We start from the raw sequence: 15,188 nt of genomic DNA on the forward strand, positions 1-15,188 counted from the left end.
GTAAAAAATTTCAGTTTTGGAGAGCAAGCTATCTTCTCTTAATAATAGTATAGATATTGGATGTGTGTGTGTCTATATATATATAGGGAAAATGATCATTTACCCAATTTTGAGGTTAATTAACCCCACTTACCCAAATACTCTAAGAGATTGCCCACTTAAACAACAGTTTTCATTTTTAAACCCCAATTACCCAATAGTTTCAAAACGTTCCTGTTTTATCCATTTTTCCTGACCGTTTTGCCCTTTCATAACTGAAACGCTTTCAAATTGTAACAGAAACGGGATTTAGGGAGCGAAGCTCTCCGATTTGAGAGAGAGAGAGGATCGGCTAGATTTGTAGAGAGAGAAGCTCCCTGGTTTTTTAGAGTGGAGCTCTGCCATTTTAGAGAGAGAGAGAGAGAGGAGCTGTGCGATTTCTAGAGATAGGAGAGAGGAGCCGTGCGTATTCTGTGTGTGAAGCTCTGCGGCGATTTCAGTGTGTGAAGTTCTGTGATTTTTGTAGTTAGAGCTAGTGATGGAAGATCTGCGATTCCTAGAGAGAGAAGTTCTGCTGCGATTTTCACATGGAGCGAGATGGAGATCCTCTACGTGTTCCTCCATTGCGGTTTGTTTATTTTCCTCATCGATCTTTTCCTGTTTGATTTTAGCTCGATTTAATATGTTTGATTTTAGGTCTTTTTGTGTACGAATTGTTGTGTTAACTTCGTACTGATTTTGCTGAGTATGAGCTTTGTGTAATGTTTGTACTGGTTTTGAATTGTTTTTGCAGTTCTGATTTTAAATTTCCAGGTCTTCTTGAGTGCATTGTGTTAGTTTTGAATTTATGTGTTAACTTTGTGCTTTTGTTTGTGGATTCATTCTTCGTGTTGGTTATGTAGTGTTTTTGTCGTTCTGATTATATTATTGGGGGGCAATAATCATTCCATTGGGGGGCAATAATGTGTTTTAATCGGTAGTTAGCATATCTAATTGTTGTGTAATTATCTTTTTATTTGTTTGAATTGCGATTTGTCACATTTTCCGCAGTGTTTTTGTTGTTTTGAATATATTATTGGGCCCCAGTAATGTCTGTATCGGGGGGCAGTAATATGTATTATGTGTCAGTATGTTGTTGTAATTGTTTTCTAGTTTTTTTTTTATGTTATTTTAAAAGCAATTTGATACTGATTACGATTTGTTTAGGTAGTTTTAATTACATTATTGGGTGACAATAATATTTTCATTGGGGGGCAATAATAGATTCGTTCTCCTTTTTTTTTTCCCCCAGGATTGTCGCTGATCCTTTGGTTGCTAGGTGCATTTACTCTGGTAAAGGTTATGTACCTACATGTGCATTTGCAAGCATAATTAGCTATAATGAGCCACACTCATAGTACCGCCAGCGGTACCGACTCCCGCCAAAGGAGTGACCTACTGAAACACAGCCAGGCGGGCTACCGCCTGAGCCCCGGATTGCCCCCAGATCACCGCTGACGCGCCGCGCCAAGATAGCATCAGAAGGTCCAGACGCTGGGAATTGAAGCACATCAATCCCACATCGAAAACAAGGAGAAGATCAGCTCTCTCCTCACCTATAAAAGGTTCTCTCATCTCTCCTAATTAATTACGCATTTACTACTCATTTATTGTTATGCTGTCTATATGCATTGACTGACTTAGGCATCGGAGAAGAGAAGACCGCCCAACGCGGTCTCCCTCTGACGCTCTGTCTTTCGTTTGACAGCTAGCGAAGATTACCAAGTCCTCAGAATTGCGGTCTGCCCACCAGACCCGCGTTAAATGAAGGTTCGGCTACCGCCGAACTTTGAGTATTAACATTGGCGCCGTCTGTGGGAATCCTTGAACAAAAGGTCATCCCACCACAATTACCATGACTAACGGTAGCGGGGGAAACGCTGAAGAGCAGGCAGACCAGTCCGCCATTCCCCAACCCACCAACCCAGCGGTAGGCATTAACCGCACACTATTCAGCACCCCAGCCAACCCCGGTGGTGAGGTAAATCCAAGTAGCAGCCGCCCACCGGGCCAAGATCTCACCGCTCTGTATGAACTGGCACTGGCGGACCTTCACAAGGAAAACAGAGAGCGTGAACAGGAGCGCAAAGAAAAGGCCGAGGCCCAAAAGCAGGTGGCCACATTGATGTCACGGTTCGATGAACTAAAAAGGACGCTGGAGGTAAACGCCAACCCAGCGCAAAGCGAACAATCACGGAGCACCAGGCACAGCCGGCCTAATACCGGCATATTGGTACCAGCACCAATCGTGCAGATGCAGGTCCCGCTGAACCCACCAGAGCTATTGGGAATGGGGCCGCCCCCCGTGCCCCAGCTAGTGATGGAGCAGGAGGCAGAATCATTGCCGCACACCTACCGCTCGGGGACTAGGGCTAGGACTGAGGGAAATCCACCTGCCCCTAGGCGAGGACCAGTCCAGCGGAATATCCGGCCAGTCCCCGCTGGCGACGCAACCGCCCAAATACTGGAAAGGATGCAACAGTTGGAGCAAAGGTTAATCCGGGCGGAGTCGGGCGCCAATTTCAAATCCGCTTTTCGCGTCCAGGCCAGGACCATTCACCGCTACGATCTTGCAGGCTGTCAGGTCGGCGCATGCAAAGACTCCAAAAATGTCACATTACAGCGGTAGGTCCGATCCCTTCGTCCATATGGACACCTTCAAGAAGGTCACCAACAACAAGGGATTTGATGACGCCACCCTGTGCCACTTATTCAGCGAAACGCTGGACAGTGAGGCAATGAGCTGGTTCTTTGAATGTCCGCCGGGATCCATCGACTCATTCCACGCATTATCACACGCCTTCCTTTCTCGGTTCATCCTACTGCCCGCCGAACACCACAACACAAGTCAGTTGTTCAACGTCAAGCAGGGTACGGAAGAGACACTGAAGGCATTTGTCACAAGGTGGCGGGCGACAGCATCTCAATGCCGCGATCTTGATAAAACAATGGCTTCGGCGGCCTTCAAGCAGGGACTCCTCAAAGGGCCATTCCTCTATCACCTCAATTACAATCATCCAAATGCCGTGTACGACCACGTCATGAGTGAGGCGGTCATTCATGCCCAGGCAGAATTCATCACATATGGAGAAACCCCACCTCCACCACCAACACCAGCAAAGTCAACACAGCCTTCCTCCAGTCATCAGGAAACCGCTAGCAAGACCCCTGCTGCGCCGCCAACTGATAAGAAGAGAGAATGGCAACAGGGCCACTACCAGAACAAGTGGCAGAAGGACCAACATTATAATAAGGGCAACCGCCCACCACACGGGGATAACCGTAACAAACAGACAGAGTCCTCTCAGTGGTATGCAGTGTTTACAGTTCTCACGGCCTCGTATGAGGAAATATACGATCAGTGCAAGGATCAGATCCCACCGCCACCCCCAGGAAGGTACCCAAAGACAGGAAAACCTAGAAACACCGGCAGGTGGTGCAAATACCACGAGGACAGCGGTCACAACACCAATAACTGCAATGCTCTCAAAACGGCCATTGAGACCTTGTACCGTGACGGCAAGATGGAGCAATTCAAGGTGTGCCAACCGCCACTTGTGATCGCCAACATTGAGCCCTTGGGCCGCATCAACACCATTTTGTATGATGTTCGGAACTGAAGCCGTCCTACCTATTGAGGTAACTCAACCTACCGCTAGGGTCGAAGGCTACTGCCCAGAGACCAACGGCGACGACGTCAACCTTGACAAGGACCTCCTAGAGGAAAAACGACACAAGGCCCATTTGCACAATCTGCAAAACAAGCAGCGGGTATCGCGTTTCTACAACGCCAGGGTCAAGGCCCGAAACCTCCAATTGGGGGACTGGGTAATGAAGGAAGTCATTCCACCGCCAACTTGGGAAGGTCCATACAAAATTGTGGAAGTCATTAGCCCCGGCACCTTCTACTTAATGGACAAGGATGGCGTCACAACGACCCACCCTTGGAATACCGAGCACCTTCGGTACTACTACAAATAGTCATGCCGCTACCCAAGAGCATTGTAAGACCCCGGAAATTCGTTATTAATTTCTAATGGTTTCCGGGAATTAATAAAGTATTCGTGTACGATTTCGTGGTTCGAGGGTGGAGTGGAATTATTTTCGGACGAATAATTATTCGAAGTGCACATTTTAGGGGGTTCACAAAGGTTGACTTTTTATACGTTGGGATTCTCCGAAATCCTCCTTCACGAAAGTCGTAGAACGCGTCGATACGAGTTCGTGGACATGTGGAACTCGAAAATCGGAGTTTGTATGAAGAAGTTATGGCCTTCGGAAAACGTTTCCATTTTGGGATATATAGGAAAAATCCGAAAAAAAATATCAGAAAATCAGAATTTCCGAAAAGTGAAACTTTTTCTCTCTCCTCTCTCTCGAGCCTTTCCCGAGCAGCCGACTTCGACCGGCGATTTCTCTCTCGTCCGGCCACCAATCGACGAGCCGTTTGTTCCTATCTCTTCGTCTCACTCCCATCTTGCACCCTATGAAGTTTCATTGTGTGGGTAGACCTGTGCACGACGCAGCAACTCCGGGAAGTTTGGCACCCGAATTGCAAATCGCCGAGATCGGAGATGGCGTTTCCGGCCACCTCAGGCGGTGATGCTTGGGGGCTTTTGAAGCCCAGAGGACTTAGATGTTTCCCTCCAAGGGGCTTGCAACAATTTAACCTGTGGAGCTCAAATTTGGAAGATTGGGAATCTAGGGTTCTTCGAATTTCTGAACTTGCGAGGTAAATTCCGGCCAAATGGCTTTGATTCTGACTTTGTGCTAGTTATGAATATTTCAATTGGAGTTGAGATGAAGAACTTTGATGTTGGAAGGTTTGTCAAATTTTGACTTTGGTTTGGTGGCGGTGCCGCCACTGTGGTGGTGGGTTCCGGCGGCTTCCGGCCACCTCTGGGGAAGTTTCTGCTTCTCAGTGTAATCTACTCGTCGATACGAGCATTTCGATATATAGTTTTTAATTTTTGGAAATCGTATGAGCATGTTATGAATTTTCCAAGTTTTAGGGTTTTCGGTTCGATCGGTTTTCGATCCGTGAGGATTCGGCCGTCCAATTGACTTGTAGTTTTGTTATATTGATCGTATAAGTATTCCGGAGGCCTCAGGTGGTCTCGGATGAAGTTTCGCCTCGATTGGCATTACTTTTGGGGATTTTAGTTCAACGGGGGTTTGAACTTTAATCGTTTTTGATCCGTATACTAAGTTGTGATGCATTTTACTTAGGTGATTGATGGAGTGTGTTCTGTACTTTATCTCGGCTGTAAGAGAAGACGCAGCGGGATTTAGAGGTGAGTAAATCTCACGGTGTTTCGGTTGATAAATTAGTTATGTTTAATTTAGTAGATTTAATTGTTAGCATGCAAAATCATATTTATCAAAATAAATTATTTGTTTTAAAATATATGAACTTGATCGACAACGGTTCATGGGTAAGTTAAAACAATGTTTTGATATAAAATGATTTTCCAGAAGTATAATTTATAAAACTATAGTTGGTATTAGTGGTCATTCCTGCGTGAATGATTACGTATATATATATTTACGTGGTATATATATATATATATATGGACAGTGTGACATTGTGATGTGCGTATGAACTGTGAATTATTCAGAATGTGGTTTTGTGCGTTTACTCTTTGTGGAAAATTCGTTATATCAGGGACTTGTTGATTTGTCGTGTTGAAAGAGTAATTGAGTTGGGGTAACATTTTGAGTCATGTGGGATTCTTTGTAAATGTTTGCTGATCTTCGGATCTGGAGTCACTGTGGGTGACCGTTTGCTGATCTTCGGATCTGGTGTTTATTTGGAGTTGATGGGTGAACATCGACTATCGACTTTAGTTTGGAGTTGATGGGTGATTATTGACTTTAGTGTGAGTGTTTGACTTCTTCATTTATTTTACTTTTCCTTCTAATTGTTGAATTTTATGTAATCTCCTGAACTAAGTTATATGCAGGGATTACTGTCTTTTGAATTGTTTGTTTTTATGTAATCTCCTGAACTAAGTTATATGCAGGGATTACTGTCTTTTGAATTGTTTGTTTTTATGTAATCTCCTGAACTAAGTTATATGCAGGGATTACTGCCTTTTGTATTGTTTGCTTTATTGTAATCTCCTGAACTAAGTTATATGTAGGGATTACTGCCTTTTGTATTGTTTGCTTTATTGTAATCTCCTGAACTAAGTTATATGCAGGGATTACTGCTTTATGTATTGTTTGTTTTAATGTAAATTCCTGAACTAAACTCTATGCAGGGATTTATATGATTTCTTTTGTTTGTTTTCATGTGATCTCCTGAACTAAGTTTCTATGCAGGGATTATTGATTTTGCTAAATTCTTATTGTGGGAACAGTTGTGGGTTGTGATCTGTAGTGATTGATAAATGAGTTGGGATGACATGATTTTGGTAACCGCGTTATGTTGAGGGAAATGAGTATGATTTCCTGGTTGTGCCGTTGAGGCAAAGGAATAGTGATCTAATAGATTGTGGGGACGTAAAATGAATTGAGAGACAGAGCATGTGGGTTTTTAGTTGGGTTGAAATTGTTGAGCATGTTATTGATTAATTTGAACTTGACGTTTTGTTGTGATAATTGCATATTGTTTTTGTTAAGCTAAGATGGTGAAAGCATGTATTTTGTGGAATTAAATGTTGTTGCTTTAATTATCTCACGAGCTGAGAAATTATAAGCATGAGTGACGTGAGTCACTTCAATTGAGTTTACTCATACAGGCTGAAAAGCTTACCGGGTTTGTTTTGTTCATTCCCGGTGCACTATTCTATGGTGTATGGTTTATTGTGCAGGTTAGAAAATCGAGTGATCGTTATCGAAGCTGAGGTGGACTTTCCGTCACGTGGGTGTAGAAGGGCGCTCATACTTGTAATCTTCCGTTGTGTAGTGAGTTGTGGTGGGTGTGTTTACTTATTGAATTGTCATTCAGTTTAATTTGTAAACTATGGTAATGTAATATGTGACTCTAAAGAACGAGTCGGTATTGACATTGTGAGTTCAGTTTGTTTGTTGCTTAGTTTTAATGAAAAATCTTCTATGTGTTTTTCTTATGCTTGTTAAGTTATCGCGTTTCGGATTTGAATATAATTATTCAAAATTCGGGGCGTGACAAGCATCTTGACTTAGCTAAATTTTTGTTCAATATTTAGCTAAGGGAAGCTACCCAACAGGTACTACCCCGCTTTTGTAAACTCTCATCAGTCAGCTATCAATGAAACGAGGAATTATTCAAACTATTGTTACCAAGTCTAGCATAGAGGGCAATTGGCAACGCCAGCAAAAGTCAGCGGACATCGTCCGCTACATTGTGCACTTGGACCAATTTTAATTCCTTTAATGTTTCATTGATTGGCAAAAGAAAACTCTAAGTCAAAACTCTAGCGGTACAGACATATCATGACAAACACAAAACAAATTTCAAAACTTCACTTCATATATTCAGGGCTGGGACTCCCCACCCAAAAGTATTCAATACACAATTTTTTACGCCTCAGCGGCTACAAAAAAAGGTTCAGCACCATCATCTTCAGGGATTGGCACGACTGCCATCAGCACCCTCGCCTTCAGCATGCGGCGGCGGATGTAGGCGACTTGTCTGGTCAGACCCTTGAGCAGTGGGACTTGGGGTCTCTACAGTACCATCCGCCCGGGTATGGGCTGCCAGAAATCTAGCACAAGAGACCTCCGACTGAGTAGGAGGTGGGGTCCGCTGAGAGTCATCGACCGGACGCGCGCCGCTTTCTCCGCTACCCGAGCGAGCACTTTCAGCCTGAGAGGGAGCCACACCCTTCGCTGGCGGGGCGTTCTGAGCTGGCGGCACGGCGGGCTAGGATGCCTTCACCCAGTCAATGGCGCCCTTCTGCTTCAGCATCTCCACGTTGGCAACGGCACCGGCCTTCGCCGCCTCAGTTAGCGCCTTCTTATATTTCGCTGACTGCTTGAATACCTCCACAGCGGCGGCCGAAGCGCGGTTTCCCTCAGCTCCCAGGCGAGCAACCTCACCCTCCAGCCTCTTCACCTCTGCTAGTCTGGCGGCAGACTCCCGCTGAAGGATCTCAATTTTCTTATCCTTAGCAGCCACCCGATCCTGCAGCAGAGAGATGTCTTGCTCCAGCTTGGAGACATGATCATTCCGCTCCAGGTCCCGCTCAACGGTGACGGCCAACTTGCCGCGGGCATCCACGACATCACAGTCTACCTTGGTCAGGCGCCGCTCCACGTCCGCCAGCCTGTCCTTGGCCTCCCCCAGCTCCTTCTGGATACCCTTTATCTCCTCCTTGAGCTGCCGCTCGACCCGGGGCTGTCTCAACGCCGCCAGGAACATCTCGTGCAGTCCAACCGAGAGATGTCCAAAGGCCGTACTGAAGGGCGATTGGTCAACGGCGGTTGAGCGCACAATCCCCTCTGGGCCACCAAACCCGAGCCACTCGCAGAGATGGTAAAGAAATTCCCGCTCATCGGCATTCAGGAACTCTGCGTACGCAGCGAACGAGTCCAGGTCGCTCGCGGGCACCTCTCTCCCGGGCATCTCTCTCTCAGCAACCACAGGCACCTTGAGCGGAGCCTGTCTTGCCCTCTTCTGCTGGCGGGCCCCAATGGTCTCCACATCTTCCCCTTCCTCTTCCCCGCCGGAGTCATTTTGGCAGCGCCTTCGCTGAAGCACCCGTGTGCTTCCAGCGGGAGCAGGCCTCGATCCCTTCAGCGGCGGCTCCAACCCCGCAATGGTGACGATCTCCGTCGACGGCACCACTCTCTCCTTATGTGCCCCACGCCGAGTGGCGGGCACTCTCTCTTTCTGTGGCACGGTTGCAGAAGGGCCCTTACTCCCGCCGACAGCCCCACTACCCATGCCAGTCCCCGCCTGAACGACCGGCGAGCCGTCGCTACCAAGATGAGAGTGGTGCGGCATAGGTAGCACCACGGGAATCTCGGATTGGCTTAGCGCCAGTGTTTCAGGATTAACGACCGTCTGCTGAGCCGCCAGCCCGGAGGCGTACATGCTCTCCAAAAAATTATCGATCTCAGCACGATCCATAGCCATAGCAAAAGCGTCGCGGCTCGCTTTGTTACCTGGCGGAGATTCTAAAAAAAAAAAAAAAAAAAAAAAAAACGACATAGCCTGAAACAAACTTAACTAAGGCACCAGATAGCGGAGATTGCTTATCAACGGCACGAGTCAATTGTTGATCGACCAACAACTCCCAACCAGTAAGGAGACGAAGGTCCAGCAGGTTGCAATTCCGCCAGCAGCCTCTGATACGTGCCACGCGATACTCTTCTTCACGAGTCAGGTTATAGCGCAGGCCCGCTACAAAAAAAGAAGTAACCATTAGTACAAACTACAAGGACTATCACAAGAAAAATCGCCAACTTTGGTCAGCGGAGACCGACAAACAACCTCGGATAGGCTGAAACTCCGACTTAATCCTAAACGTCGGCTCCCCCTCATTGGACCCCGCTTGGTATTCCCACCCCGCCGTGGCAATACAGAAGGTACCCCGCCAGTAGGACATGGAATCCTTCAGGTTCTTAACTAGCTTGGGCGCCCCCTGGCGGCGACTCAAGTTCACCTGCCCTCGGCAACCTTGGCGCTTCACGTACACCAGCTCGTAGAAGTGTAGCACCTCCGCCACAGTTGGCCCCTCACAACCGGATAGGCGCCATAACGAGTTCAGCGCCATCATCAACCGCCACATGTTGGGACAAATCTGCCCAAAGGCGAGGCCAAACTCGCACACCAGGATTTGGAGATTTGGCAGTAGCGGGAACGACACTCCTTGGCGGAAGATCGCCTCGTGCACGGCAGAATACCCCGCTGGCAGGATCGAAGCCTTTTCGTCCGTCGTCGGCGGGCGCAACTTCACTACACCTGGCAACCGAAACATCCGCTTCACTACACCGGTTGACGGCAGCAACGGTCATCGGCCCTCCTGCTTCGTCAACAGGGGTGCCGTCACGGAGGACCCACGCTGACTCGGTATCCTCCCCATCCACCTCTCCCCCATCAGCGGAGCCGCTAGCAGCACTATTACTTGCCAACCGCTCCTCACGCCTATTTCGGGCAGCGGCAGCCTCACCCGCCCTAGAACTCTCTAGACCCGGAGCACGACCCATAGCTACTTCCCAGGGTATGGTTTGTAGAGGCTCGATCTCTAGCGGTTCTGGCAGTGAGGTTCCTGCACGGGCAGACGGACGAAACGAGTCAATAAAAATTCTATCCGCCACGCTGAACGACACGTCAGACCCGGAGTCCTCACTGCTTGAAATTTCTACGATGTTAGCCATCCCAAACCCTAAAACCCAAATCAGTCAGTTCACACAAGATCTAACCTATCCCTATATTAGTCGCATCAAAGAACATCAAGAACAATTACCCAGAAAATGCCAAAACAAGAACAAAATGCACACTCAACCCAGATTCGACCATCTAGCAAATCCCTAAACACCAACTCTCTGCCAAAGACCATAACCCACCCCCAAAGTTCACTTTACACCCTCAGAACACACCGGGGGAGAACATATCATACCCCAAAACAAAAACAACAAAACCCAGAAACTGGCAGTAGACAACACAAATCCAATGAAATAGGAATGGGATTCGAGATACCAACCTCAAAGCAAACTCTGGTGTGATCGAGAGCACTTGTCTTCACCGCTGAAGATTTCGTCCCCCCAGGTTTGATAACTCCACAGAATCGTAGTAGTCTTCTTCACAAATAGCAGACGAACAGAGCTTGAAGACGACGACTCAGGTTTGAAGTTTTCGCAGAAGTGTCAAATCTCGCTAAGTTCCCCTCCTTTTATGTCAACGTCAAAGAATTCTAGGTCGTCCGCTGAAAAACGACATCACGCACCAGCCGTACACGTGTCCCACGTCTGCACTTACTCTCCGGATTAACCGAGGCGTCGTCTCGGTTACAAAATCCATAATTACTCGCATTAATGGCGAGAAGACGGGCAGGCTGAGGAGGCACGCCTCCACACGCTAACCCTTTAGAAGTCGGCCACGTGTCGACCACCATCAGACGAAGCGTCTAATGGAAGTAACCACTTAGGAAGAGACCACCAATCGTCGGAAGTCTCCGCTAAGCGAAACTCCGCTAGCGGAACTTCACCCTTGTCACATTCCAAGTGACGAAGTCTCCGCTAAGCGAAACCTCGCCAGCGGAACTTCTCCCTTATCACCCTACAAGAGAGGCAGCTTCCGCTACACGACACACCGCTAGCGGAACTCCCTTTCCATCTTGCAAACTGCGTACTTTGCTAAGCACAACACCGCTCACTAAGATACCGCCAAGCACGTCCCCGCGACGCTGCTTCCTGCTTACTACCAGCGGGGGGACTTCTGCCAGAGGCGGCTCCCGAGGCAACGCCTCATTCTGACCACGACCGCCACGCGGCGTTGCGGTCAGATTACGTCCCTCCTGGACAGGGGGACTAGTCAACAGTCTACGACGGCCCTGATCAGGCACGTTGACCCCCGTCACTTGGGTACCAAAGATTGGGCTCGCTACCCAACACCCTCTGCTCCGCGCAGCTCCCCTCAACAAACAATATACAGACCATCCGGAGGTCTATCTTAGCCGGGGAGTGGGGGACTCCCTGGGGGGCCTAGCAGGGGCCCACCCGAAAGGGTACAAAGCGTTCGCTCAGTAAATCCATGGTTGACAACGCACTGACGCTAATTATGCTGTTGCAAGTCTAGCGAAGGCAACGCTTCAAACCGCTGAGCAACTCCCCAACCAAGATTGCCCTCCTTGACTGGGGACTTGGGGGACTTGTACCTACATGTGCATTTGCAAGCATAATTAGCTATAATGAGCCACACTCATAGTACCGCCAGCGGTACCGACTCCCGCCAAAGGAGTGACCTACGGAAACACATCCAGGCGGGCTTCCGCCTGAGCCCTGGATTGCCCCCAGATCACCGCTGACGCGCCGCCACGCGCCGCGCCAAGATAGCATCAGAAGCTCCAGACGCTGGGAATTGAAGCACATCAATCCCACATCGAAAACAAGGAGAAGATCAGCTCTCTCCTCACCTGTAAAAGGTTCTTTGATCTCTCCTCATTAATTACGCATTTACTACTCATTTATTGTTATGCTGTCTATATGCATTGACTGACTTAGGCATCAGAGAAGAGAAGACCGCCCAACGCGGTCTCCCTCTGACGCTCTGTCTTTCGTTTGACAGCTAGTGAAGATTACCAAGTCCTCAGAGTAGCGGTCCGCCCACTGGACCCGCGTTAAACGAAGGTTCGTCTACCGCCGAACTTTGGGCATTAACAGGTTATATGATTCCTTTGAATCAATGTATGAGCTATTCTGACTTGTATGAAGACATTTTCCGTACATTCCAGTTTTTGCCAAGTCATGTTATTGAGCTTCAGTATTCAGTTCCTGGCTGTAAAGTTTGTTTTCTTCGTAACGATCGTGATTTCCAAATGCTGTTCTGCGCTGCTAGAATACATAAGTTAGATTGTGTTGAGATTTCTGTTTTAAAGATTGGTGGAAGCTGCAGCAGAACTTGTTCAGTGGATAGTTGTTCGGCAGTTATTGATGAAGACGATTATTTGGGAGAGACCTTTAGGAATGAAGTTCACAAGACATATTTGTCTGATGAGTGGAGTTCTTATATTCATCATGTTGGGGAGAAGTTTCATGGTGCAGCTGAGCTCTGTGAGAAGCTCAGGAAGTATGCAATTGCAGTTGGTTTCGAGTTTGTAATTTTGAGAAATGATGTGGACCGTATTCATGCAGTCTGTTCAAATGTTGGTACCGAAGGTTGTGATTGGCATCTTCGCGCTCTGTCATCATCTGCCAATGGTTGCCTTTATATAACAGAGTTGAATAATATTCACACTTGCAAGGGTGTAGTCAAGACTCAAAATAACAAGCTTTTGGGATCCAAGGCTGTCAAGACTTGCATTGCTGCCGATGTTAGCTATAATCTTTCATTGAAGCCAAGGGAGATTATGAGTAAGTTCAAGTCAACATATGGGTTTGATATTTCCTACAAGGTTGCCTTGAAAGCAAAGCATAGGGCTAAGGAAGCGATTTATGGTTTAGATGCAGATTCATTCAGCAAGTTATCTTGGTATAAGGAAGCTGTTTTGCAGAGTAACCCGGGCTCTTCTTTTGTGTTGGAAGTTGACCCATCTACTAATCGTTTTCAACGGCTTTTCGTGGCTTACGGAGGTTGTGTTCAAGGCTTCCAATTCTGTTTGCTTGTGTTGTATGTTGATGGAACGTTTGGTAAAAGCATTTACAAGGGTCAGATTCTTTCTGCAACTGGAATGAATGGAAATCAAGATAGCTGTATACTTTATTGCCCCCCCCCCCCCCCCCATAATTTTATTATTGGCCCCCAGTAATTTTGGCTTTTGTTTTAGTTTCTTCATCTGTGTGTTTAATATTTCTTGTTTTAGTTTCTTTTATTGTTATTGATTTCATTTTCTCTGTGCAGTGGAAGGCTGCAATAGTTTACTGCCCTGCAATAAGAACATTATTGGCCCCCAGTAGATTGAGTTTTTGGTGCTCTGGTTTATGCAGGTTTCTACCCTCTAGCCATATGTTTCTGTGATTCTGAGACAGATGCAAATTGGACATTCTTTTTCAAACATTTGAAGAGTTTGCTTGAACCTCAAGGAAGAGTCATCACATTTATTAATGATCGGGGTACTGGATTGTTGAGTGCTTTCGATAAGGTATTTGCTGGTCATCCTTATCTGTTTTGTTACAAGCATTTGGTGGCGAACCTTGCCGGTAAATATAGGGGTAAAGGTAATTCTGTCTTGATAGAAGATGTTAAGTAGAAGTTTTTTAAGGTTGCATATTCCTCTACTGAGAAGGAATACCGTTTCAACTTGCGGTTGCTTAGAGAAGTTGGTGGTGCCGATATTATTGACCCTTTTCTTGCTGAAATCCCTGTGCAAAATTGGTTCCGTGCATTTTATACTAGCTGCCGATATGGAATTATGGCTAATGGGATTGCTGAATCATTTAACTCTTGGATTGCAATTGAGCGTTTGATGCATGTATATTGTATGTTGGATCAGACCAGAATAAAACAAATGGAGCTGATGGGTGAGAGGAGGGATGAGGCACAACGTTGGACCACAGAACTAACGCCCAAAATGGAGGAAAGGTTGAAGGTGCAGATGGAGAAATCTCGTCGTTTCAGTGTCCATTATTCTAGCCCTGGAGTTTATGAGGTTCGATCTGACTTTTCTTATGTAGTTAACATTTGCGAGCGTTCATGTTCATGTGTGAAATGGTAGATCAATTGTTTTCCTTGTCCTCACGGCCTTGCTGCAATACAAGCTGCCTCTGAAAATGTCTATGATTATATTGATAAGTACTTTTGTGTTGATATGTTCAAGAAGAGCTACAGTTTTCCTATCCGGCCGATAACCAATGTTGATACGTCTTCTTCTGAATCTGCTACTGACTGTATATTAGCTCCTCTTGCGAAGAGGCCACCTGGGAGGCCTAGCTAGGGTGAAGCGGTTCAAGTCTGTTGGAGAGGTTGAAAAGAAGCTGATCCGGTGGGACCGTTGTGGCAAAATGGGCACTCATAACAAGTTGAGTTGCACTGAACCTCTCGTGCAGCAGTAGTATATGTTTATGTAAAGGATTGATAGGTTTTTCTTTTTTCTATTGGGGCCCAGTAATGGGTTTATTGGGGGCCAGTAATTGTTTATATACAGGCTCTAATAATCATTATTCTTTTCGGGTTGGCCCGGCTCGGTTTTGGGCCGAACCCGACTTCGACCCGGAGTCCTCGGTTGGGCCTAAATTTGGACCGACAACTGTTTCTAAATGGGCTGGGCCGAAATATTCGGTGACCCGAATTTTCAGTTCGGCCCGGGTCGGGTTCGGTTCTAAATGGGCTTTTTTTATTTATTCAGTATTCACGGCCCAATTACAAATCCATTAATACACAAATATTAAGTTAAAGCAAATCCATGAATAATTTGCAGCAAGCATAAACATGCAAAACACAACCTGCCCATGAAATGCTCAATACAACAAGCATAAACAGGAAAAAATGCAGTTCAATACACAGTTTCATAAAGTCCGAAAAGGAAAAAAGGCAGAAAAATCCGACAAGCTTAAAAGTCATAAACCATAAACCATAGAGCAAA

At 46.6% G+C, this 15,188-nt stretch overlaps 1 protein-coding gene across 1 annotated transcript; it reads left to right on the forward strand.

Annotated features, from left to right (window-relative positions):
- Nucleotides 1-12,335: 12,335 nt before the first annotated feature.
- On the forward strand, nucleotides 12,336-14,540 carry LOC133711709 (uncharacterized). Its single transcript, XM_062137811.1, has 4 exons — nucleotides 12,336-13,359; nucleotides 13,594-13,748; nucleotides 13,869-14,255; nucleotides 14,322-14,540. The coding sequence occupies exons 1-4, from the start codon at nucleotides 12,336-12,338 to the stop codon at nucleotides 14,538-14,540; spliced, it is 1,785 nt and encodes a 594-aa protein (XP_061993795.1).
- The last annotated feature ends 648 nt before the right edge of the window (nucleotides 14,541-15,188 follow it).

This window comes from Rosa rugosa, chromosome 5, assembly GCF_958449725.1.
Source record: "Rosa rugosa chromosome 5, drRosRugo1.1, whole genome shotgun sequence".
Classification (NCBI taxonomy): domain Eukaryota; kingdom Viridiplantae; phylum Streptophyta; class Magnoliopsida; order Rosales; family Rosaceae; genus Rosa; species Rosa rugosa.

Coding starts and splice junctions, on each gene's coding strand:
- LOC133711709 (XM_062137811.1), top strand. CDS start 12,336: ATGATTCCTTTGAATCAATGTATGAGCTATTCTGACTTGTATGAAGAC. Junction 13,360..13,593: donor GAATGGAAATCAAGATAGCT/GTATACTTTATT, acceptor TGGTTTATGCAG/GTTTCTACCCTCTAGCCATA. Junction 14,256..14,321: donor CTAGCCCTGGAGTTTATGAG/GTTCGATCTGAC, acceptor GTGAAATGGTAG/ATCAATTGTTTTCCTTGTCC.